Source organism: Typopeltis vanoorti, chromosome 11 (genome assembly GCF_054136105.1).
Source record: "Typopeltis vanoorti isolate ZY-2024b chromosome 11, IOZ_Tvanoo_1.0, whole genome shotgun sequence".
Lineage (NCBI taxonomy): Eukaryota > Metazoa > Arthropoda > Arachnida > Uropygi > Thelyphonidae > Typopeltis > Typopeltis vanoorti.
The window spans coordinates 114167440-114194676 of record NC_143559.1 but is presented as its reverse complement, the minus strand read 5'-3'; the positions used below and the strand labels follow the sequence as shown (position 1 = coordinate 114194676).

The window sequence follows — 27237 nt, the reverse complement described above, 5'->3', positions numbered from 1 at the left end:
ATAAGTACGTTGAGCAAGGAAATCATGGGGAAAATGTATAGGAAAGTTCTGAAAGAACTGAAATCCATTACCAAAAAAAATGAGTGGAAGCAAACATCAAAGTGATGTCGACAATCAAGAGAACAGTAGAATTCTGAGAATCTAAAGAAGAGATGGATTTTACATGAGTTGTTAAAGCCAATTCAATAAGAAAAAAAAGAAATAAGAAAATGGTTTGGTTTAATTTGATTTGAGAAATTGTGGAACAACAAGAGGCACGAAACAAAGAGATCTAATATCCCCGAGCATCTTTATCATGCTTTTGCAAAGAACATTGGATATTACTAAGGAGAATGTAATGGAAATTTCATTTCAAGGCAAAAAATCAATTGCACATGATATTCATTATTGAAGAAAGAAAGAACATGTTGTTGAATCTTGAATGAAGGGTTTAATTTTTTTTGTAAAAAAATATTTCATTCAGATTTAACAGGTAACAAAATTTCCGGAAAAATACTTGTATATAGGTTTCGACAGCCAACGAAATCCTGGTACTTATTCAAAAATGAAGACAAGAAATAAGCTGAATATTGGAACATGGAATGCAAGAACACTGCTAGAACCAGGTAAAATAGAAAATGTGAAAAAAGAAATGGAAAGACATGAAATAGACATTCTGGGCATTATTGAGAAGAGATGGGAGGGACAGGTGATTTCTGGAGTGGAGAATTTTCAGGACAAAAGAAGGGTGAGTCAGGTGTTGCAATAATGCTTCATAAAAAAGTTGGAAAGGTAATCACTACAATAATTAACTATAGTGACAGAATCATGGCGATCAGCATTCAAAATGAACCAGTAAACCTCAATATTATAATGGTCTACATGCCAACATCACAACATAGCGATGAAGAAATAGAAGAAATTTATGAACAAATAGAAGAAATCTGGAGCAGCTTTAAAGACAGAGACAATACAATAATAATGGGAGATTGGAATACTATAGTGAGAGAAGAATGATAATGTTTCAGGAAGATTTGGTCTTGGATGTAGGAATGAAAGAGGAAAGCAATTAATAGAATTTTGTACACAAAAACAGTTATAGCAAATACACTATTTCAAGTTTCAAAAAGAAGAAGATACACCTGGAAAGCACCTGGGGATTCAAATAGATATCAAATAGATTATATATTGGTCAAGAAAAGATACAGAAACCAAATAAAAAATTGCAAAAGCTATCCAGGTGCCAACATTAGTAGTGACCATAACCTTGTCTTAATGAAAACAGAACTGAAACATAGGAAACAAATCCAAAGATACAAACCAATAAGATGGAACCTTGAAAAATTAAAGAGAAAAGAAGTAAAGAGAGGATACCAAGAGGCAACTAATCATAACATTCTAGAAAACATAAATAGTCAGAATAATATTGAAAACCAATGGAATATGATTAAAGAGTTTATTACAAATTCATCAAATCAGTTATTGAAAAATGCAGAAAAAAGAAAAAAGAAAACATTGGATAACAGATGAAATACTTAGCCTTATGGATGAAAGAAGAAAATATAAAAATGCTGTTAAAGAAGAGATGTGGCCAAATACAAATATCTTAAAAATCAAATTACAAGAAAATGTAGACAAGCCAAAAACGAATACCTGGAAGAACAGTGTAATAACATAGATGAATTATTTAAAAAAGAAAACATAGAGAAAGCCTATAAAGAAATTAACAAACTGACTTTCAGATTTAATAAGAACAGCAAAAACAATGCCATCAAAGATGAAAATGGAAAATTACTAATAGAATTAATGGAATGGAAGAATTATCTTGAAAATCTCTATAATGGCGACGAACTTGATGATATCAGCATAGAAAATCAAAATGAAGATAATCTAGGCCCCCCAATAATGCGAGAAGAATTTAATAAAGCACTGTCCGAAATGAGTAAGGGAAAAAGTCCAGGTGTAGACAATATTCCTATAGAACTGCTACAAAATTTAGATGATGAGACAAAAATCTTACTCTATTAATTAATAGCCCAAATCTATGATAGAGGTGAAATACCAAAGGAGTTTATGAAATCAACCATAATACCAAAAAAGAAATAATGCAAACAAATGCAGCCAATTTAGAACAATAGCTTTAATCCCACATGTTAGCAAAATTTTGCTAAAAATTATTCAAAATAGAATTTATTCAAAAATAGATTGTTTATTGGATGAAGTCCAATTTGGGTTCTGAAAGAATAAAGGAACAAGAGAGGCAATACTCTATTTAAGAACAATAATAGAGAGAAGATTAGACCTTAGTCAAAATACTTACATTTGCTTCCTTGATTTAGAGAAGGTGTTTGATAGAATAAACCAGCAAATACTCCGAAATTGTCTAACTAATATCAGCATAGATTTGAGGGATAGGAAAATAATTTATCAAATTTACAAAAAATCAAAATGAACGGATTAAAATTAATGATAAGGAGAAAATAATAAATATCAGGAGTGGAGTAAGACAAGGATGTATACTTTCACCACTTTTATTTAATTTATATATTGAAAAGGCCATTCAGGAAACTAAAGATAAATGGTGAGCAAGTCATGTGTATGAGATTTGCTGATGACATAGCCCTTGTAGCAGAAAACAGAAGAACGTTAAAAACAATGTTAGAATTACTAAATAATAACCTTGAAAAATATAAAATGAATATCAATACAGAGCATATAGACATCAGCGGGGAACAAATAAAACAATTGAAAAGCTTTAAATATTTAGGTAGCCTAATAATAGAAGATGGCAGAACAAGAGAAGACATAAGATCAAGAATAAACAACGCATAACCCCAATTCTCTAAGATGAAAAGCATTTTAACAGAAAACCTCAACCTACAATTGAAAAAAAAATTAATAAAGACATTGATATGGAACATTGCATTGTATGGATGTGAAACTCGGATTCTGGGCAGAGAAGATGTAAGAAGATTGGAGGCTTTTGAAATGTGGTGCTGGCATTGCATGAACAAAATAAAATGGACAAAAAAAAATCAAACCAACAAGTCCTGAGAGAGATAAACGAAACAAGAACTCTAATAAAATCAATTAAAATTAGAAGGGATAGGTGGTATGGACATACACTTTGACATGATGGACTTGTGAAAAGAATAACTGAAGGCAAAATAGAGGGGAAAAGAAGAAGAGGCAGACCAAGGAAAAGCTTTCTTGACCAAGTCAAAGACAGCACAGGTTTGAGGAGTTACCAGGAGGTTAAGAAGAAAGCCAATGACAGAGCAGAATGGAGGAAATTGCTGCTGAGCTACCAGTCCCAAGACTGATTCAACTGATGATGATGATAGGTATAGGTGAAATTTGATGAAAAAAATGAAATTGTCTTTTAATTATAAATTCTCCTATGTATTATATCGTTATGTGTCCTTGTAAAACTGACAGGGGGTTGAAATTTAGTGAAAATTATGTTAGCATGAGAAAGTTAGATCGACATATACAACGAGATAATTGGCTTATAAATGTGACCTGAGGCAATCACGTACTTGAAGACCAAGTTGCGCGCGGGAGGTCCCCATGGAGAACTCAGCAAGGAGAGAATGGTACCGAGTGCAAGATATTTAGGTGCCGGCCGAAAAAGGTGATGTAATAGGGAGAAGAGCTCAGGAAGCGATATATATAGAGAGAGCTTGACAACGCCAACCTGGGACTTTTGCTTTTTCTCCCTTGGATTCCTATTCCAGTCGTTCCCGAAGGAGGAGTACATGAGTGAAGTCGAGAAGAATGATGTCCAGTGGCAGCTATGTGGCCAGATAGCAATCCAGTGCAAGCATAATCATCGATACGGCAGAAAAGTCGGTGCAGACCGAAACAATATGCAGAACCGCGTGGACCAATCCGGCAGAGCAGCTTCGCCCACGTTGGAGAAGGTGCTTCGTGTTCGTAATTGCCAGCTTGTTTTGAAGACAGCAAACCATAGGAGAGGGCAACAAGCCATGTGAATTTTATGAAAGATTGAGAGAAAGGACAAGAGAGAGATCCAGTTACTTGGTAATGTAGGAACCTTTTAATTCCTTTGTACACTAGAAAGAATTGAAATGCAATAATGTGCGGATATGCTCAGTGATTGGACCTACATGAATTGAAACAGGACTTTAGAATCTAATCTACCTGTAAATTGTGTCATGTCTGAGAATGAGATATTGTACAGTGTAGAATTAATGTACTAATGTATGTCATAGCCTAGTATATCTTGAAATTAAATAAGGTAAATGCTTGTATAGGATTGTCAAATGTTGTAGGAATGAGTCAGTAATTTAAATTAGTTGCAGATATTATCTAATGTTGAGAAAGATTAGGAACATTAAGGTTATGTCTATTTAACCCATTTAACTTGTAGGAGAGATTTAGCTTAATTAAGTAACCTTTAGTAATTGTGTATTGTATTAATGTGATGAATAAACCTTTTTTTTACCTAACAAATTGCCTGATCTGAAATCGCAATGTACCACTCATTAAAATAAAACCTAAGCGAATCAATAGTCAGGGATAGCTACGACTGCAGTAAGGGAAAAATTTAGACATTAGGTTTTGTAATTGGAAATTACAATTTTGTAATTGGAAATTTATTTCTCTGTTTATTTTAAAGTGAAAAACTTATCCTGACACCCTTGGCCTGAATCCAATTTTTTCTTCACCAAACTTCCATTGCACAATTTTCCTTAGCCATTTCTCAAGTATACTGTACAAAATTTCTTAGCCATTTCTCAAGTATACTGTACTTTCATACATCTTACCAGTAACAATCAATAGAGAAATACCTCTGTAATTCTCACATTTAGTTTTATTTCCCTTTTTATGGATGAGTACTATGAGTCTGCTCCAATCATCTGGAATTCGATCCTCTAACCAGGCCTTCTAAATTATGCAGTGCAGCCACTGCAAAACTTTTATATGTACGTATTTGAGCATTTTTGTTTAAATTTCATCTTCTCTAGCTGCCTTTCCACATTTTAGGTTTTTGATGGATTTTTCTACTTCAAGTATGGATATGTATTCTTGACTTAATTCCTGTTGGGAATTTTCTACTAATTGACAATTTAATGTTCCAAAATGTAAGGTTATGTACTTTGGTTTGAAAAGGTTACATACTGTGTATCACATTGATGGTAATGGATTTCAGGAAATTGATGAGGCTAGGGACTTTGGGAATAATGGTGGACAGAGAGTTGAAGTTCAGAGGGCATAATGCAAAAGTTGGTAAAATAGCTCAAAGGATTATTTGGATGGTCCGCGCGGTTAGCCTATTGGCTATGCGCTTCACAACCATATGCCTGGGGAAGGAGTGTCCTAGGTTCGATTCCCGTCGGTGATGTGAGGAGCTGAAGGATCTTCCTCAGCCATAGCCAAGTTAGCCAGTCTTGGGCATGGACAGCAGGGTTTTTCCCCCAGTTTATTCTGGGGTTTTTCATCCCGCAAAGCAGGCAAACTTTTTTCCGTTATATTTTTATATATAAACTGGCCTTGAGAACTTAACACTACAGGCCATAGGATACATCGGGGCATAAGGCTGACCACCTTATCCTGTAAACGGAGTGAGGTCCGATGATCAATGGACCCTCGACACCGCAAGGTAAAAGAGGGTATAAAGAAGATGAGATGAGATGAGATGAGATTACTTGGATGTTGAAAAACATGCTAACAAGTAAAGATAGAGAGAGAGATTATTATCCCTCTCTATGATTCAGCTGCATCTTGACTTGGTGCACAGATTTGGTCACTTTAATTTCTTGGGAATCAGGGGGTGGTGGAGAGAGAGAGAATTCAAAGATGAGTGACCAAGCTGGTGACAGGTATGTGGAATGCTCCCTATAAAGATAGGTTGAGGGTATGTGGGTTACAAAGTTTAGTTGATAGGTGAAGAAGAGGAGACATGATAGAAACTTATAAGATTAAAGAGGTTTTATAAATTTGATGCAAAGGAAAGTTTTCAATGTATAACAAATAGTCAGAGAACTAGTAGGGGGATCATCTGTGGAAGTTGTGTAAGAGTGTCATAACAAGGGTGTGCAGACTAGATTTTTTGCCTGGGGAATGCCGAACTAGTGGAATAGATTACCAGAATTAGTTGTGAGTGCCCCGCTGACAGTAAATGAATTTAAAAAGAGGTATGATAGGTTTTTTGTGTTTAATGTTTAATCGCTAGTGTGGATCTCCCACAGTGAGTCTCCAGACTCCATGTAGATAGCATATAATAATATAACAACCTTGATGCATTGTGGTGCACTCTATCATTTTATGTACTTCTGGTAATTTATAAATATTCCATAAAAGCAAGTCAAAAAGGAAGAGTTCAGTGTAGGTTGTACTGATCAAGTAAGTGTTTAGATTGATCAAAAGAAAAGCAAAAGTTACCCCCCCCCGTAGTTCATATTACATCATGAACAAAGATGTATTGTTCTCTTCATTAAGAAATGTGAAGTATTAGAGTAGGTGCAGCATGAATTTCACCATGAAACTTATCTTTTCTAAATCACTTAGATACATTGACGATGTTTTCGCTATCTGGCCACTAGGCACTTTCCTCAGCCACCTAAACAAACAACACAAATGCATGCAATTCAGAATCAAGATTGAAAAGCAGAACACGCTTCCAATTCTAGATGCACTTGTCACACATCTTTTCCTTCTGGCAGTCTTTCTTTTAAAACCCAATGCCAGACTTTGGGTTTTAAAAGAGAGGAATCTAGAGCACATTTGCTCAAAATGTTCCATGTAAAAGTTAGCAATATGTTTACTGGAAACGACGCATACTGGCCAATATATACGCAAAAACTCCTACACCACCCAACACAAAAACTAGGGGTCAACTTAAAAACAGGGCTTTGAAAATTTGCTCCAATAAACAAGCACTTAAAGATGAATTAAAAGTATATATATAAGTAATTAAAAGTTATCAGCAATACCTTCCTAAAAAATGGTTACAGCCAAACTATCAACAAAATTCTGTACAAGACCTCACTTAAAAACAAAAATAAACAAGACTATAATTGCTAATGGGCCATAATTGCTAATGACTTTATGCATGAATTATGTTTGATGAGTGGTGTGGAATTTGTGGATGTGTGGAATGAGTTCGATTGGTGAAAGGATTTATATAAAATGGATGGATTACATTTAAATGGATTTGGTGTGCGGAGACTTGAAAAGGTGTTGTCGAATGTAGTGGAAGTGAATGTACAGAACCAGTGAAACTAGAGTTATTAAGGGGGAGGGAGTAGATATGCAGATTTTAGGGAGACAGTTGAGTGTGTAATGTGCTCAAGCGAGTAGGAAAGACCACAGATCAGAATGGGATAGTTAGTATAAGGCATCAAAATAGGGATGGGACAAATCCCAGAAGTATTAGGAACAAGAAGGAAGAATTTTTGGCCTTGGTTGGCACTTCCAGATCACAGGTTATTGGCATTAGTGAAACATGGCTGATAGAAGATGACACAGCTAGTGGGATTGAATGTGAGAGGTATGGTGTGTTCAGGAGAGACAGGGAGAATAAAATGGGGGGAGGTGTGTTATTGATGATAGCGGATGAGCTACAGCCAAGGAGAATAGAAGTGGAACCACAGGATAGAGATAAGAGCATATTTGAGGCTATTTGGTGTGAGATTGAAACTAGCAGAACAAAATATATACACTTGGGTGCTGCTATAGACCAGGTGATGGAATAGATGGTGGAGATATTATGCATAAGCAAATAGAAGAAATGAGTGGAAGGAGGAGAGGACACATGGGAGGAAGGAATTGGATTTTATGCGGTTATTAAGGGATAACTATCTGCGACAGCATGTAATGGAAAATACTAGGGGTCAGAGAGTGCTTGACCTAGTAATTGCATCTGAAAATTTGGCTGTAACGAATATGACCATGTTGCCACCAATTGGTGAGAGCGATCATAGGGTCTTGATTTGGGAGGTGGCTAAAGGTGTGGAATTTACAATTAAAGCAGAGTACATGTGGAATTATCGGGCTGGTAAGTATGACAAGCTTAGGAGATTGATTGGTTCAGTGCCATGGCATGTAAAACTGCAAGGGCTAGAAGTCGACAGTGCATGGGAGGTGGTTAAGAAGTGTTTGCATGAAGCAATGGCTGACTGTATACTTAGAGTCCGAATAATAAATCAAGTAGGAGTTAAATGGATGAATAACACCATTAAGCTTGAGCTTGCAAAAAAAGAAACAGCTATGGAGGGAATTTAAGGAGAAAGGTGACCGGCAGATACATGAACAGTATAAAGCCCAGGCCAGAAGGGTAACGAGTGTGGTAAGAAAAGCAAAAAAGGATTACGAAAGAACATTGGCCATGCAGGCTAAAGACAATCCTAAACAGTTTTTTCGATATATGTTGTAAGTAGAAGAAAAAATGTATATGGCGGAATGATTTTAAAGAATGCCGATGGTAGGGAGGTAACTGAATCAGTTGATATAGTTGAATTACTGAGCGAGCACTTTGCAAGAGTATATCATCCAGGTGGTGACATTGCAGAAATGAACCAAAAGTTTATATGGGAATTGTGGTGAATGAGGTGGAGGTGAGTAGTCTATTACAAAACCTCAATGTCGATACATCTGTGGGATTGGATGGTATACCAGCTGGTGTCATACGTGAAGCAGCTAAAGAATTGTCAGTACCTTTGACCATTCTGTTTAATCTGAGTCTCGGGTCTGGGTTAGTCTCGAGGGGGTGGAAAGAGGGGAAAATAGTTCCACTGCATAAAGGAGGTTCCAAGACTGCTGTTGTAAATTACCGACCGATTAACATATCAGGAATCGTTGTCAAGGTCTTGGAGAAACTAGTCAAGAGAAGAAGAGAAGAATACAGGATTGGATAGATGAAAATGGGATACTGTATGGGGGACAACATGGTTTTGTGAAGGGTAGATCATGCCTCAGTAATTTGCTCACATTTTATAACACAGTAACGACTGAACTGGATAAGGGTAATGGGTTTTCAGTGATTCTACTGGACCTTGGTCCAGTAGAATCACTGAAATTTAGGCATTTGATAGGATACCACAGGGAACTCTAATCAGTAAACTGGAGCAGATGGGGATGGATAGGAGGATGGTTGATGGAGATATACCAGAGTGGTTTATTCAGGAGTGGAGTCCAAAAGACAGCTTGTGACTAGTGGTGTGCCACAGGACTCTGTTCTTGGACCACTACTTTTCAGTTTTTTCATTAACGATATAGGAAAGGATCTGAGAGGAAATGTTCACTTGTTTGCTGATGATGCAAAGTTGGGTAGAGCAATTGTGAGTGCACAGGATGTCAGAAATTTACAGGATAATTTGGATAGTTTGGAGGACTGGGCTAAGGAAAATGGATGTCAATTTAATGTGGCAAAGTGTAAGGTTATGCATTTTGGAGTGAAAAGATTAGCAGCAGTATATCACATTGGTGGAACCGTACTCCAGGAGATTGATGAGACCAGGGATTTGGGAGTGTTGGTGGATAAGGAGTTGAAGTTTAGGGGGCACATTACAAAAGTGGCTAAAACAGCTTGTCAAATGACTTGGTTACTGAAAAATACTTTAACGAGCAGAGACAAACAAGTTATTGTTCCTCTATATCGAGCCCTGATAAGACCCCATCTGGACTACTGTTCCCAGATATAGTCACCAGGGTTTCTTCTTGATGAGGAGGTGGAGAGGATACAGAGACGAGTGACCAAGATGGTGGCAGGTCTGTGGAATGAACCTTATGAGAACAGATTGAAGATTTGTGGTTGCAAAAATTGGTTGATAGGTTGAAAAGGGGTGATACAATTGAGATATTCAAATTACTGAAGGGTTTCTATAAGATTAATCCAGAAGATATTTTTGAGAATAGAGCTGGTGGTGGGAGGACTAGGGGCCATACATGGAAGCTGGGCAAAAATGTGGTTAACAGGTGTGTTAGAGCTAGGTTCTTTACTTGGAGAGTGGTAAATGAGTGGAATAAGCTGCCAGAGTCTGTTGTGGGTGCTATGACCATGAATGAGTTTAAGGCGAGGTGTGATAGATACTGTGTGAAAGATGTATAGTTGTTCTTGACATGATGTTAGGGCCGATTCCTTGGATTTCCCCTTATAATAATAATAATAATAAAACTCTAACCATTCCATATATTAAAGAGGTATCAGACAAAATAAACAGAATACTACAAAAATACAGCCTTAAAACCACCTTTAAACCTCCTGCAAAATTAAAGAACTTACTCAACACATCCAAGGATCCACTCCCTCCATTGGTCCACTCTGTGGTATACGGTATTCGTTGCGCCTGTAATTTGCCCTATATAGGGGAAACAGAATGCACAATTCGTATCAGAAAAAAGGAACATAAACGACACATTAAATATAACTGTGGTCAAGCTGGTCTTTCTGATCATGCCCTGAACACTTTACATGGAATTGATGGGAAAAGCACCTGTTGTTTACATCACACCAAAACATGGAATGAACGTAAATTTAAGGCCTGTGAGATTCTTTTCAATCACTCTAATCTTAACAATAATGATGGTCTAAAAATCCCTAACATATGGAAGGCACATGTTCTACCCACTTAACCGTTCTCCCTAAGAGTTGATTATAATAGAACCATAGGTAATCCAGAATCTTAAATCTAATATAACAATTGCAATGTTAAATTAGGACATCATTTTCACTGTAACAAAACTATCTAGAAAGAATGTTTCTCTGATGTTGTCTTAATTGGAATATAGCTTTGATGTAGTTAATTTATTTTATTTTATTTCATTTATTTATTGTAATTTTATTTTAATTTCATTAGAGGTTAGGCCAATAGAATAAACGTTGATCAAATCATGTAATTTAGCTTCTCTCTCTCTCTCTCTCTCTCTGTGTGTGTGTGTGTGTGTGTGTGTGTGTGTGTGTGTGTGTGTGTGTGTGTGTGTGTGTGTGTACTCCAGACGATTACCTTGATATGAAGGTCGAAATGTTGGGAAATTAAAATAATTATTTATAACACAGTTGTAGAGTCCATAATTTGTGTAAAATGAATGCTGGTCACCATGTAACACCAAAGGAAAGGACAGGGAGAAGCTGTATATTGTGCATCCCTGCCCATTAGTGGCCCACCATTGTAGACCACCATGTACTGTACTTTTCCGTGTATAAGACGAACTCTACTTTTTCGAACCCAAATGAAGAAATCAATATTTTAAACATAAAACAGAACACATTTGATATTTTTTTAAATATTCAAAGTATATTTAGTAATTAGGTAATATTTTTAAGATACATACTAAGAAATTATGCATCACTCTCAGTTCCAGGCATATCATTTTCTTCATTATTTTTTATTTTCAGACATTTTTATGGGCTAATGCTCAAAATATTGTTAATGCATTAACTTACCCCACCAACGAGTTGCAGACATATGAATGCTTTTGGTTTATTCAGAATCAGCTGTTAATGACGTCAGTTGACAGAGTTAATAAAGGCTAGTGATTGGCGGAAGCCTGTTCACGGAGACAAAGTACCGGCAGTTTCGCCACAGCAACCACGGGTCTCTCAACCAGTTACTCCCCATGTATAAGACATCCCCCAATTTTTGGTCTAAAAATTTTAGAAAAAAGTATTGTCTTATACATGAAAAAATATGGTAATTATACTTACTTATCTGACCCTTCAATTATCAGAATAGCAAATTGCCTTCCCACTGTGGTCAGATAAATGGTAGATTACCATATTATGTTACAATCTGTTTATTTAATTCAGTCAACTACATACATACATATGCACATAGGTGATGGGCCAGAAAAAATTATACTGAAAAACAGCAGTTCCCAGCTATGTCAAGTTTTAGAAAAAATCTCTGCCATATATCATGGATGCTTTAATTTTCATGATGCCTTTATGCCAATCAAAAAATTCAACCCTTAAATGTAGAAAAAGGTTGTTTTTTTACATAAAGGTAGAAGAAAAGCTGCCAGAAAGTGTATGAATCTGTTCAAACTTTGGCAGTAATAATCCACAGCTTTTTTGTGTATCCTCTTTCTAATTGTTAGTATAATATCTTGCTTTTTTTTCGTATTCAGAAAGTGCTGTTATATGGTATCCAATCATGGATCGAGCAGTTAGCCTTGTATGAGAAGCATTTAATTATGAGAAGATAATTATGATCATTTGTCATCACATTTATCTTTCAGTTTTACAGTATTGAGAAAGATTTCACGCTTTTGATTTGTATTGAGTCTTCTGCAGTGTTTTTTACAAATACACAACTGTTCTACTTCATTGCCTTTGTATTGACTGAATATTGAAATAGCAAACAATAATCTAATATAAACCAAGTTTATTAATAAAATGTTGTAGTGTTGCCAGCTTCATTTCCGTTGACAGTTTTTTCTCATAGTAACATATTTAATTATACTTTCAGGTTGTAGCTGAAGAATCATGGAGATTATATAAGCAAAGGAATGATTCTATAGTTGTGGACCTCTTCCAAGGACAATATAAGTCTAAACTTGTTTGCCCAGTGTGCAAAAAGGTACTGATTTTGAACATCAGCAATATGTTTGTTTTTAATGTTTCAAATGAAGTTGGATTTGTGTTATTTGCATTTGTTATTAACAGCTAAACCACTTTTTGGATTCAGAAAAACAGAATGGACTGATATGAAAAGTGATTGCTCATCACTAAGATGATAGAGCAACAATTTATGGCTGATATCCCAGCAAAATTTGAGGAACTGATGGTATTGGAAGCTTTCAGAATGATTTTGTGGAGTAGGAAAATCCATATATTTTGGTGCATCACAATAATCACTGACAATTGTGAATATAGCAGCAAAGATGCAGTTAAAGTATGCTGTTACAGATACTGTATATCTTGATTTGAAATGGCTTTATTTTAAATTAAATTATTTAATATTAAAATCAGTAATTATATATTATCATTCTGGCTGGCTGAATGTTAACCTGCTTACTTTTCAATCAACAGGTTGAAAGTGTAAATTCTGTCAGTGTGATTGTTTGTGATTGTCTTTAGATTGGAGATGAATATCATTACCCAGTGTGAGAGATGTAATGAAGTTGTTTGAAAAAATCTCTAGAGCTGGATTTCTAGATATGTAAAATAATACACTATCTTCACTGGGCATCTACAGATGCCTTATGGTCACTCCGATGCTCGGTGATGTGCCACACCAGGCCTCGCCATGTAATCCTGTTGTTTGCTTTTCTGGCAGCCTCAACTCTCTGAAGATCAGTCACTCCACACACACCATCCATCCATCTCATTGATGGTCTACCACTGCCTCTTTTTCCATGAACTTTACCTTCTATTACTGTTCTGAAAAGTTCTCTTTCATCCTTTCTATGTGTCCAAAATATTTTAACTTTCTTCTGTCAATATCCTTAAGAAGCCTTAAAGTGGAAAAACAACTGCATTCAAAATCCTCAATTTTGTTTCCATGGAGATAGATCCATCCTTCCAGATTTTAGACAGGTCTCTGACTGTTGTTTTAGCCATTCCTAACCTTTTTCTGATGTCTTCTGAACATCAATTCTTCACATTAATAATGGATCCCAGGTACTCAAACTTGCTGACTTCCTCAATTCTTTCTCCATTAAGGTACACTTGTTTCTCAAGAGCTTCTCTGTTTGTATTTCCTTTGAGAACCATAATCTTTGTCTTTCTAGGATTGAGTTGAAGTCCTCTGTTATTACTGATCTTGTTAACTTTGTCAAGAATTAGTCCTAGTTCTTCCATGTCATTACAAAGGAGTACTGTATCATCAGCATACCTCAGATTACTGATCAATCTACCTCCTATCCTAATTCCTGTCCTGAGCTCATCCAATGCTTCATGCATGACGTCCTCCGCATATGTACTAAACAAGTGAGGAGAAAGTAAACATCGTTGCCTAACTCCTTTTCCAACTTGAAGCCAGGCAGTCAATCCAACACCTGTTCTTATCGTGGCTTGTTGCTCCTTATACAAGTTGGCTATCAACCTGATAATGTGTTGAGGAAAACCCATTCTTTTCATTACTTCCCACAGTTTCACATGATCAACACAGTCAAAAGCTTTAGAGTAGTCTAAGAAACACATTGCCAGAGGGAGTCTGAATTCTTTGGCAATGTGTTACTTAGACTACTCTAAAGCTTTTGTCTAAGGCAAAGGATCTGATCTCTGGTGCCCCTACCTTTCCTAAAACCTACTTGTTCCTCGGGCATCTCTGCCTCAACTTTGGCTTCAATCCTATTTAGCATGATCTTCAATAAAATTTTGCTTGCATGAGATATCAAACTAATAGTTCTATAATTCTTGCATGCCTTTATATCACCTTTCTTATGTAGTGGTATGAAAACTGACTTCTTCCAGTCTCTAAGCCTGATCCTGTCTCCTTGTAATCAATCTATGAAACACTCTTATCTCTCCTTCCCCTGTGGCCTTAATTAACTCTGCTGGGATTTCATCTGCACCTGGGGCCTTATTGCTCTTGAGCTGATTAACTGCTCTTTCAACTTCATGCCTAAGTGGAGGAGGTTCCAAATCAAAATTTTCCTGGTTGGAGGGCTCCACATTTTCTTTATCTGTATATCTTAACTGTACTCTGCTGTACAGTTCCTAACAGTATTCTTTCCATCTGTTTTTGATTTCCAACTCTTCTGTTAGTAATGATCCATTCATGTCTTTGATGACATTCAATTTAGGCTTAAACTTGTGCTTTAAGTCATGAACTAAATGAAACATCCTTTTATAATTGTGCCTTCTCATCTGGAACTCTATTTCTTCACATTTGTTAGTATAGAACTTTTTCTTGTCCTGCTTGATGGCTCTTCTGACTTCTCTGTGTAATCTCTTGTATCCTTCAGTCCCTGTGTCTCTTTGTTTTTCCAATCACCTTCTTTTGATTAGTTCCCATGTTGAATCTGATATCCATGGATCTCTTGGGCTGAGATACTTCTTTGCTGTATCCTGTATTATCACCTTCACTCCTTCCCAAAGCATTTCTGGTGAGTTCTCATTGGTCTCCAAAAAATCATCCAACCGAGTTGATGTTTCTTCTATGAATCCTCTAGGAATTACTCTAACATCCAGTCTAGTGGGATGTGCCCGACCTGGAAGTTTTCGGAGTCTTAGTCTTACTTTTGCTCTTACTAGCTGATGGTCTGTACCACAATCTGCTCCAGGACAAGTGTGCACATCAGAGATGTTTGTCTTCTACTGCTGGAAAGCCAGGATGTAATCAATCGGGTGCCTTGACCTATCAATGTTAGATGTCCAAGTATTGGTCCATCGTGGATGTTTCTGGAAGCAGGTATTGGTAATAACTAATCTGTTAGCATGGGCAAATTCCAACAGCCTTTCGCCACTGGTGTACGTACACCCAGACCATGCCCGACACTCATACTCTTTCCCACTTTTGCATTTAAGTCCCCTAAGATGTACAGTATGTCTCTCCTTGGTAGGCAGTTCCAAAACAGTTTGTAAGTTTTCATAGAATTCCTCATTCTCTTCTTCAGGCCTATCCGTGTGAGGTGCATAAACTACCACAATTGATATGTTGGTAGGGTGAGCCTTAAGTCTAATAGAGAGTATCCTATCATTAATTGGGTTATAACCAAGAAGGCTTCTTTCTTGAGCTGTCTTCAGTATCACAGCTACCCCCATGATGTTTTGAGTCACCACCTGAGTAAATAACTAGCTTACTGTCCTGTCTTTTGAAGTGACCTTCTCCATTCCATCTGGTCTCTATAATTCTCAGGAGATGTCAATTTTATACCTATCCATCTCTTTACAGACAATCTCAAGAGTACCCATCTGTACACCCCAGACATTCCATGTGCTTATGTAAAATTCCTTTCTAAGATTAATCTTATACCTTCTGTGTTGCTCATTCACAGTATCACTGACTTTTGATGGAGACTGTAATATACTTCTTGAATAGGACCCTCTGCCTAAGCCCTGAACGTGGCTCTGATTATTCTGCACAACAGCCGATGCAGCATGAGATGTATTATTAGGCACAACCATATTAGCATTTTGGAGTGAAGGCACTGCAAGAAGAAAGTGGTAGGGTTGCAGAGGCCCTTTCCACATAAGATGAAATAGCAAAATAGGAAGGATTCTTTGACTTCTTTCCTCACTCTTTATATGCATATACACATTGCTTGGAAAGAAGTCAACAGACACCATACTGCGAGGAACAAACAGCCATGGCACCTACCTTAGTAAGATGTGAGACCTCCTTTTGCTGTGATAATGCAGCAATCTTATGGGGCATACTTTCCACAAGTGATCAATGGGAATTTTTCCTTTAGGCATGTAACGAGGTCCTGGATATGTCCATCATGTTGTTTTAGGAAATTGACAATATAAAATAGATAATAACTGAAATATTTTAATTATTACTGCCTATATTTTGCAAAAGTTAAATTGTCATCTTCAGGGATTAATACACCGAGCAGTGTATACACCGAGAGATGTGAGCAGATTCAGGATTAAAAATGGAACAGGAGAGATACAAGATGACTTAAAGTCCTGTCATTTTGCCATCTATTGGCTTTGTTTGAGTGTACCTGGCCGTTGAGCTGAATGCCCGCTGATGAGGGTTTTTCCATATGGGAGGCAGTTTGATACAATCGTATTTATTTAAGTTGGGATCGTTGGTAAGGCAGCAGATTCAAGAAAAAGCTTTTCAAATTTAAATTTGCTTTGGTGGAGTAAAGTGGATTTTTTTTTTCAATGGATCCTGTGCTGGGTATCTAGGGCATGGTCTGCTTATCCTGACTAACCATAGTGGTGGAAACAGATGTAGTCCTAATACATGAATGTTGGCTATCCTGCCTGTTTGGCCATAGCATGAACAGCTGCTGGGTACCTAGTACATTCCAGGCAAATCCAGTGGCTGTAATTGATCTTTGGGAGATGTGGATAACAATTGCTAGTTTCCTGTGCTATTTATAAGTGGTCACCAAATTTTGCTTTTTTTTTTTAAGATCTTGGCCACCTTTTCTGTGACACCATGAATGATGGGATGCAAAGTATACACTTGGTGGGGAAACTTTAAAGGAGGTATAGGAAATGAGAGCTCTGGACCCTGACATGCAGAAATAGAGATGTTATGATGCCTTCGTATAAGGTCTTGATCAGGCCTCATATTTATTATTGTCACAGATTTGGTCACCAGACTTTCATGGTGATGACGATATGTTGGAAAGGGTCCAGAGAAGATTCACAAAGGTGGTCACTGGTCTTTGGAATGTGGAGTACGAGAAAAGATTGAGAGAATGTAAGTTGTTGCAAAGTCTTGTGAATAGGAGGGAAAGGGGTAGGGATATAATCGAGACATACAAGCTATTCAGGGGTTGTTATCAGGTTGAAACGGAAGAGATTTTTCGTAAATTTGAGGGGTGTAGAACAAGAGGCCATTGCTGGAAACTATGAAGAGGGTGTGAGCAGAGGAATGAGGAGCAGGTTCTTTGCACGGAGAGTGGTTGGTAAGCAGAATGCATTGCCTGAGTGTGTTTTGAATGTAGACATATTGGATCATTTTAAGGCACAGTTGGATGAGCATTGTGTGCAATAGTATGTACCTCCCATGATGAGTCTCTGACTCCATGGAGGTCAGATGTTAATGATAATATTTGCTGTAATCTATATTTCAAAGGAAGGGAATGGGGGGGGGGTTGTAGGTACTTGGTGATAGAATTGTTTCATCTGGTGATAGGTAGGTAGCAGTTTTTATAGTTCCTTATTGTTAGAGGAGAGGGAATGGGATGATATGACTGTGGTTGGATGTATTTGCCTGTGTATGGGTTTTCGTTAAACAGTCAAGGTCAGAGATACATTTGGTTGTCTTATAACCAATGTGTCTGGTAAGGACAGACTGTTACTTTCTATTCCTGTTGTGAATTGGATCCTTGTATGTTGGCTGTTCAAATGGGCTGGCCAAATTGTAAACACATCATCTACATATCCTAGCCAAATAGTGGATTTAAGGTGTGTGTGTGTGTGGAGGAGGGGAGAATTAAGGGCATTCTTTTCAATATCTCCATGAAAAAGTTAACCAAGGAGGGAGAAAGGTGGGGGAGCCCATGGCTGTTCCCTCTATTTGTTTGTCGAATTTTCCCTGCCAAACAAAATAGCCAGAGTTCATGGTGAACTGAAACAGGCTGAGATATCAGGTGGAAATTCTGCTTGGATAAGAGCCAGGGTAAGGGATAAGACCCTATTCACAAATCTTAAGTGAGATTTGTGAATAGGGAGGATACATCGAAACTCACCATTAAGTCAGTGTTGAGGAGCATAAGGTCTTGTACATGGGACTTAAACTGGGCTGAGTATTTTTATATGTGATGAAGTATTGCCAGTAGTCTGAGAAAGCACTTTGGCTAAGTCTTTAGCTAGTTTGTAGGTGAGTGGATTGATATCAGTGTATTAATCCCTGAAGATGCCAATTTAACTTTGGCAAAATATAGGAAGTAATAATTGAAATATTTATTTATTATCTACTCTATGTTGTCAATTTCCTCTATGCATGAGAATCAACATATAATCCTAAACACCAGGATTAAAAGGTTCTGGACTGTTGTGGGGTAGAAGGTCTCTTGACCCCTCACCCAACACCTCCAGTTTATTCCACAGGTAGGGTTTGGATCAGGAGTCTCATGAGGCCGGTCAAGTGTGGTGGCATTCACGTCCACAAACCACGCAGTTAGAGAAGCAGCCTTATGACATAGTGCATTGTCTTGCTGAAAGAGACAATGATCAGTTCTGTAGAAACACCACAAAGTAGGAAGCATTGCATTATCCAGAATGTTCAGATACCTCTTGAATTCAATGTTTGTGGCACCACCAAGGCCTGAGCGCAAACCAGGAAAAGCAGGACCATACCATCACACTGCCACCTCTGAATTTCATAGTTGGAGTTGTGCACTCTTGTAAGAGATGTTCACCGGTCATCTTTCAGACCCCCACACCCATCGATCTGCTTAGTAGAGGGTGTAACGTGATTTGTCACTCCATAACAAGCTTCCATTTCCCACTGAAGACAACTCTGCATATTGGTTTGGGTAATGTAGGGCTTACATATTACAGTCCTCCTACCATGAAAACCGGTTGTGAGCCTCAGTTCTGAATGTTTTTGTGTTCCAGTCAATGCCTGGAACTCTGCATTCAATGTTTCAACTGATGAACAGTGTTTTTTCATATTATCCTTCACAGCGTCCTATATGCTCATGTTTGGTGAGTGTGGTGGGTTGTCCACTGTGAGTAGCACTTGTATTTGATTCCCTATGCTTCCATCGCAATATACTATTATTGATTGTTGACCTGGGATGGCTTAATTTGTCAACAATTTGCAAGATAGACCTGAAATATGGCATTCTATCACAATGCCTCTTTAAAACTCCATTGGTTCCTTTCTCGCAGCCATTTTACCTGGAAACAGTTGCACTGACATCGGAGCATCATATTCCTCCAATTTATATCAGCTACAAACACGTAAGACAGAGTTAACAAAGATGTCATTGAGGTAGAGTCTTGTAGTTCATATTTTATTGTCCTTCCCAAGTTATGTTATCAGGCATTTAATAATACAATAATATACTGTACACTATTACAATAAAATGTTAGAAACATGTTGTTGTTATGTGCCATCCAGTCGTTTTTGACTCCTGGTGATCTTGTTCACAAAGGCTCTTCATCCCACTCGGCCTCTTGTCCTTTCTTTCAGTATTTGTAAGTTCAAGTTTGTAAGTTCTTTTATATTGTCCATCTAGCTCTTTTGTGTTCCTCCTCTTTTTCTCTTTCCTACAACCTTCCCCAACATAACCGTGTTTTTTTAATGATTCTTCAGCTTGCATAATATGTCCAAAGTACGTGAACTTCTGTTTAGCAGTCATCGTCTCCAAGGAGCATTCTGTCTTTATACTCTCTAAAATCTTCTTATTGGTTATTCTTGCAGTCCATGAGATTCTTAATAGTCTCCTCCACACCCATAATTCAGATGAATCAATTTGCTTTCTGTCTTTTTAATAATCCAGCTTTCACATCTAACTTTCGTTGCCTTACTCACACCTCTATCTTTCCTAATTTTGTCAGGTTTAACATAGCTTTTTTTTTTTCCCCATGACTATCTTTCTTTTAATTTCATCTTCACATTTACCATCATTTTTGCTTCTGGATCCCAGTAAATCATAACTTTCAATGATTTCTATTTTATCTTCCTCTATTATAAATTCATTTAAAATGCCAGAAGCCATCACTTTTGTGTTGCTGATGTTTAAATTAAGCCCAGCTTTGTTATTTACCCTTCTTAACCAATAGAATCAACTGCTCCGGATCTTCCTTAGTTTCTGCTATAAGGGTTATATTGTATATATATCTTAAATTATTTATTTTTCTGCTACCAATCTTAATTCCAGCTGGATCTTTGTCTAAGTTAGCCATTCTCATAATATATTCACTACAGATATTAAAAAAGGTAGGGTGACAGTGTACAACCCTGTCATACCCCTTTTTCCACTCAAACACTGTTTCTCAAAAAAACTGTTTTTACTGAAGTTTTTGGTTGTCATATAGCTCTCTTATCAAGAGGATGAGATGCTCAGGTATTCCCATTGATCTCATTACAATCCACAGTCTGTTGTGATCCACACAATCAAAGACTTTCTTATAATCATAAAACAGATGACTACTTCCTTCTGAAATTCTCTTGTTCTTTCCATAATCCATCTCATGTTTGCTATTTGGTTTCTAGTTCCTCTACCTTTCCTAAAGCCTTCCTGTTCTTGTGGCATCTCTATTCACATATGGCTCCAGCCTTTGTTGGATCACTTTCAGCATGACTTTATTTGCAAGTGAAATTAAAGCAATGGTTCTATAATTCTCATAATCTCTGGGATTTGATTTTTTTGGAATTGGGATTAATACTGATGTTTTCCAATCTCTGAGCCAGTATTTTTTCTTATTTCATTTAATTAGTTTATTATGTAATTGAAATTGAAAACAGCATGTAATTGAAAATACTAGGGGTTTGAGAGTGCTTGACCTGGTAATAGCATCTGAGAATTTGACTGTAATGAATATGACCATGTTGCCACCTATTGGTGAGAGTGATCATGAGGTCTTGACGTGGGAGGCGGCTAAAGGTGTGAAATTTTCGATTAAGACAGGGTATATGTGGAATTAACGTGCTGGCAAGTATGACAAGCTTAGAAGATTGCTTGGTTCAGTGCCATGGCATGTAAAACTGAGGGCTGGATGTCGATAGAGCATGGGAAGTTGTCAAGGAGCATTTATAGGAGGTTATGGCTGATTGTATACCTAGGGTCCAAATAGTAAAACAAGTAGGGGTTAAATGGATGAATAACACGATTAAGCTTGAGCTGCAAAAAAAAGAAACACCTGTGGAGGGAATTTAAAGTGAAAGGTGACCTGCAGGCACATGAACGGTATAAAGCACAGGCCAGAAGGGTAACGAGCGTGGTAAAAAAAAAGCAAAAGCGGATTATGAAAGGAAACTAGCTATGCAAGCTAAAGAGAATCCCAAACAATTCTTTCAATATGCTGCAAGCAAAAAAAAAAAAAAACTGTACATGGCAGAATGATTTTAAGGAATGCCGATGGTAAGGAGGTCACTGAATCAGTCGATATAGTGGAATTACTGAGCGAGCACTTTGCAAGAGTATATCATCCAGTTGGTGACATTGAAAGAATGAAGGAACTATTAGTTTATACGGGAATTGTGATGAATGAAGTGGAGGTAAATAGTCTATTACAGAACCTTAATGTGAATACATCTGTGGGATTGGATGTATACCACCACTGGTCTTATGTGAAGTGGCTAAAGAATTATCAGTGCCCTTGACCCTGTTGTTTAATCTTAGTCTCAGGTCTGGTTTAATCCCGAAGGTGTGGAAAGAGGGGAAAATAGTTCCACTGCATAAAGGAGGATCCAAGACTACTGTTGCAAATTACCGACCGATCAGCATATCAGGAGTTGTTGTCAAGGTCTTGAAGAAAGTAGTCAAGGGAAAAATACAGGAATGGATTGATGAAAATGAGATACTGTATGGGGGGACAGCATGGCTTTGTGAGGCATAAATCATGCCTCAGTAACTTGCTCAAGTTTTATAACACAGTGACGGCTGAACTGGATAAGGGTAATGGTTTACAGTGATACTGCTGGACCTGGCTAAGGCCCTTGACAGGATACCACATGGAATTCTAATCCGTAAACTGCAACATATGGGAATGGATATAGGGTTGGTGAGATGGATAGGTGGGTGGTTGATGGAGAGATATCAGAGAGTAGTTTATTCAGGAGTAGAGTCCAAAAGATGGCCTGTGACTAGTGGTCTGCCGCAGGGTTCTGTTCTTGGACCACTGCTGTTTAATTTGTTCATTACCGATATAGGGAAGGATCTAAGAGGAACATTTGATTTGTTTGCTGATGATGCAAAGTTAGGTAGGGCAATAGTGAATGCAGAAGATGTCAAAATCTTGCAGGATGATTTGGATAGATTGGAGTTCTGGGCTAAGGAGAATGGATGTTAATTTAATGTGACAAAATGTAAGGTTATGCATTTTGAGGTGAAAAGATTAGCAGCAATATACCACATTGGTGGAACGGTACTCCAGGAGATTGATGAGGCCAGGGACTTGGGAGTGTTGGTGGATAGGGATATGAAGTTTAGGGAGCACATTGCAAAAGTAGCTAAATCAGCTCATCAACTCACTTGGTTGTTGAAAAATACTTTGATGAGCAGAGACAAACAAGTTATTGTTCCTCTGTACCGAGCCTTGATAAGAACTCATCTCGAATACTGTGCACAGGTTTGGTCACCTAGGTTTCTTCTTGATGGGGAGGAGGTTGAGAGGATCCAGAGGCGAGTGACCAAGATGATAGCAGGTCTATGGAATGAACCTTATGAGAACAGGTTGAAGATTTGTGGGTTGCAGAAATTGGTTGATAGATGGAAAAGGGGGAGATATGATTGAGACATTCAAATTGCTGAAGGGTTTCTATAGGATCAATGCAGAGGATATTTTTGAGATCAGGACTGGTGGTGGGAGCACTAGGGGACATCTATGGAAGCTGGGCAAGAGTGTAGTTAGCAAGGGTGTTAGAGCTGGGTTCTTTACTTTTAGAGTGGTGAATGAGTGGAATAAGTTGCCAGAGTCTGTTGTTGGTGCTATGACAGTGAGCGAGTTCAAGACAAGGTATGATAGATACTGTGAGAATGTCGAATAGTTGTGTGGACATGATGTTTAGGATCTCCCTCGATGAATCTAAAGACTCCCTGGAGTCACCCGTAATAATAATAATAATTGTTATTATTAATTCTAGCGTGGATGATCATTTAGGAGAATTCTGTAATTTTACTTAATAGCTTAATAATATAAATTTGTTTTTATGAGTAATTAAGACATTGTGTACTTTACTTATATAAATATTCAAGAAATATACTATCCAGTAGAGAGTCTTCCATTTTTACAATTATGAAGTTATAAAATAAAACCATTTTACTTACTGCAAATTTTTAGTAATAATAATGAAATAGCATTTCACGTAATAAATGTGTTTAAGTACTGTATATAAGTGAGGAGAAATGAAAAGTTGATATCCAATAATTTGAAACAATAGGAATGAACTTGTCTAATTCTGATGTACTGTAGCTTTACTACAGATTATACAGACATAAAATAATTTTAAGGCATCTTGTTTCTATTTAATATTCTTTCTGTACCATTACAAATACTTTCATTTCATTAATTAAAGCATTAATGCAGAATATTCTATGCATTACATTAAAGACACCAAGAAATTATATACTCAGTTTTAATCCTTTACCCAAGGAAGCAAAACAGCATTTTTGCACATGAAATATATTCACATCTGAGCTACTTGTATATACATGCTAATGACTTCACATCACTTGCCATAGTATGAATCCCATAATGCAAATCACACACCCTTTCGGACATGTAAAATGTTATGCATAGCAGAATGAGCCACTTCCCAGACTGATTTCAACCTTTATTGAGGTCTCATCAGTGGGAGCCAGACCTGGGAGAGATACCAAGGTTGAAGTAATGCAGAAGTCATATATATCTCATTTACAAGTGGCCAAAAGGTGCTAGACCTTATTAATAAAAATTTCTTCATGAGAGAAAGGTGTTGATAGTTTTTTACTTTGGTTCTACTATACATTAAAGATGCCAAGAATTATGAGATGTATATGGCTTCTGCATTACAAATGATGTGTAATACAACAGAAGAAAAATCATAACTTTATGTAAAAATAGGGGAAGTTTTATTGTAATTGTAAATGTGTTATTTACTATGTTTATAACATAATTTAATTTTTATCCTTGTTGGGCTGCCCCATTGTAAAATTTATACTACTCACAAAGTTTCGCCTTTTCTCATCCTTAACCTTCCTTTGTTTCTTACACTTGCCCAGTGGTCGGCAACCTGCGGCTCTGGAGCTGCATTTGGCTCTTTGAATGAATAATTGCGGCTCTTGAAAATGAAATTTACGGCTATTTGCTGCATATTGAGAAACTATCCCAAGAAATTGAACAGCAAAAGTCGCACTAAGAAGATATTTTAAATTTAAAAAATTAAAGAAATAGGTATGTTATTGGATTTTATACATACTGTATGTTTTTGTAAGGAGGAGGAAATCTTTGTTTTATTACTTAATATTTAAAAATATCATATAATTTCGTGTGACATGCCACCTCTGTGTTTTACAAGTATGATAACGTGTTACTGTAAAAAAAAAAAAAAAAAAAAAAAAAAAAAAAAAAAAAAACTGAATAAATAATTTAATTATAATATTTTTCAATATAGTTTCTAAATTTGAAGCAGTGATGAGCAATTAAATATTAAATCAAATACTCGGTTCGTCCGCATAAAGAATATTTTCTTTTTCTTTGATAAGAAAGTATTAATTTATTTTCCATTATTCAGGTATATTTTAATTTTTTAACCTGCACAAATAAATCCACATGTAAAAATCAACATTCATGAAATAGATTTTTAATTAAAATATACTAATTCTGCCATACAAAATGAACACCGTGGACTGCACAAAAAACCTGAGAGGGCCGCATGCAGCCCACGGACCATTGGTTGCTCATCACTGCATGCAGCTCCCTAATTTTTTTTTAACAGATATAATTTTAAAAATGGCTCTTCACTCCAAAAAGGTTGCCGACCGCTGCACTTGCCCTTTTGATCCTACGACTCCCTTAGCTGCCTGTTTATTCAACTATCACTGGCTATACGATTTGCAGCACACTTATTCTCTCAGACCATTCTTCTAGAGAAAATTTATTTTTATTAATGACTGCGCCAGTCTAGAAAAATTAATATTGTCTAAGAATAATAAAAGTAAGGTCTCAACAAAATTCTCTTTAACTATATAGCAAGTCGTGGGGTCTCAACAAATCTCTCTTTAGCAAGTTGTGGCTATTCTAAATCTATTCATGCACACAGGTAGGAATTTTTTTATGAGATAGTGCACTGGCAAATCAATTGTTGCTTAAACGAAACATTTTATTCTAATTTAACATGAATTTACAACACAATAGAAATGACTAACTCTCTTAACATGTCTAACTTACTCAAGATAATCATATCATTGAAGTATATACATTTAGTATTCACTTAGCATTTACACTCAACTTAGACACACATTCTTGACAATAGATATAGAATAAACGTTTCCTTTGACATAACTAACTTTCAGGAAATATTATTCCTTGCACCAGCAATTCATATACACTTTCTACCTAGTTACTATACAATACCTTACAAAACTATACTGCTGATCTTTTGGTAACACTTACATGCAATTCCTGCTTATAAAAGTTACAAGGAAACTAATAGCAATATCATTTTCTACTCATAATTCTTTCAGTAAGCTTACAGTCCATTTTCATGAACTATACCTCACTCAGGATATCTTAAATTCTCTCTGTTATGCATGACACTTTCTTGACTCAGACATTTCTGTATTCCAGTTCTTTTATTCCACCGTTGGTTAATCCATTGTCCTGACATGAAGCCCTTTGCTTGAATTGGGGCCAGCTAACCGATGGAATGTACATTTTCAGTCGCTCCTTGGAAGCCTCCTGGAATATTTTAGAGGAATTGCTGCTGAAAAGCAGCTCTGACGATGGGCGCTAAACCCCTGGTTGTGTATGCCATGTCATTGCTTCTTCTCGCTTCTTCCACTCAGCAGTCGGGAACCGAAACATCTGCAGCAGCAGGCAATAGGTCCAGGTCTCCTTTTCTCCCTCTAGTCATTGGTGGCGGCAGCGGTTGCCGTAATTCTTCTCCTCTTTTATGCTCGCCTTGTTTCTTCTTTTCAGCCTCCTTTTATACGCTCCCTGTTCTTTGTTCTTAAACTTCAGATGTCCATAATTGAATGGCAGCACGATGACCTCACTCTGGTTTTCACTCTGAAGGTCCATGCCTAAGGCGATACACTATTTTTATACTTTACTCACAACGTTAATATCATTTATCTCTAATTTCAAACACAATATTTTAAACATGAATTATTTAACATAATTTACATTCAGACAAAGGAATCTTATCAATTTTTTCTACGTTATTTCAGCCCAAAAAAACCACATAAAATCAAGTTTGATAAATTAATTTATCGCGCAAAATTTTATATTTGCATTTAAAAGCTCTTACAAACTGTTTCCCCCACTTTACTCCTGAATAATGGCAATTATATAGCAGTCAACAATAACATAAAATTTCACTTTTTTTTTTCTTTCTTTTTTTTTTCTTTTTTTGTGAGACTGATCCAGATATACTTCTCATTTATATTGTATTTGTTTAAATGCAAGCACAGGCACTGTGAGTTTTGGCAGATGTCATTATTAAGTGGGAAATAAAAAGCTAAAGAAAAGTATCAGTGGCAATTGATGCAATTTCCCTACAAGCTGTGCTGATATTAGTTAGTTATTGGAAGTTTATTTTCCACTTGGTTAGACTATAATAAATTTAGTTTAATCCTTTACCCAAGTGTAGGCAAACAAAGTTTGCACCTGAGGTAGTTCAGGACTGAGGCAACTCGTAGCAAAGGTGGACCAAGCTCTCATCACTCCTTGTCTCAGTATCTCCCATAATGCAAAGCACATCTCCTTGCAGACATTCTTGTTGAGAGGCTTATACGCTGGTTAGACATAATAACTAATATTTAAGGAATTGACAGCGTATA

General features: G+C 36.8%; 1 protein-coding gene across 1 annotated transcript in view; it reads left to right on the top strand.

Annotated features, from left to right (window-relative positions):
• The window catches only part of LOC150101961 (ubiquitin carboxyl-terminal hydrolase 19-like), a 629785-nt gene that overhangs the window by 268025 nt on the left and 334523 nt on the right, over window positions 1-27237 (top strand). The window contains exon 11 of the mRNA XM_090399944.1: window positions 12414-12524. Within this exon, the coding sequence (XP_090256070.1) occupies window positions 12414-12524 (111 nt within the window). The remainder of the gene's footprint in view (window positions 1-12413; window positions 12525-27237) is intronic.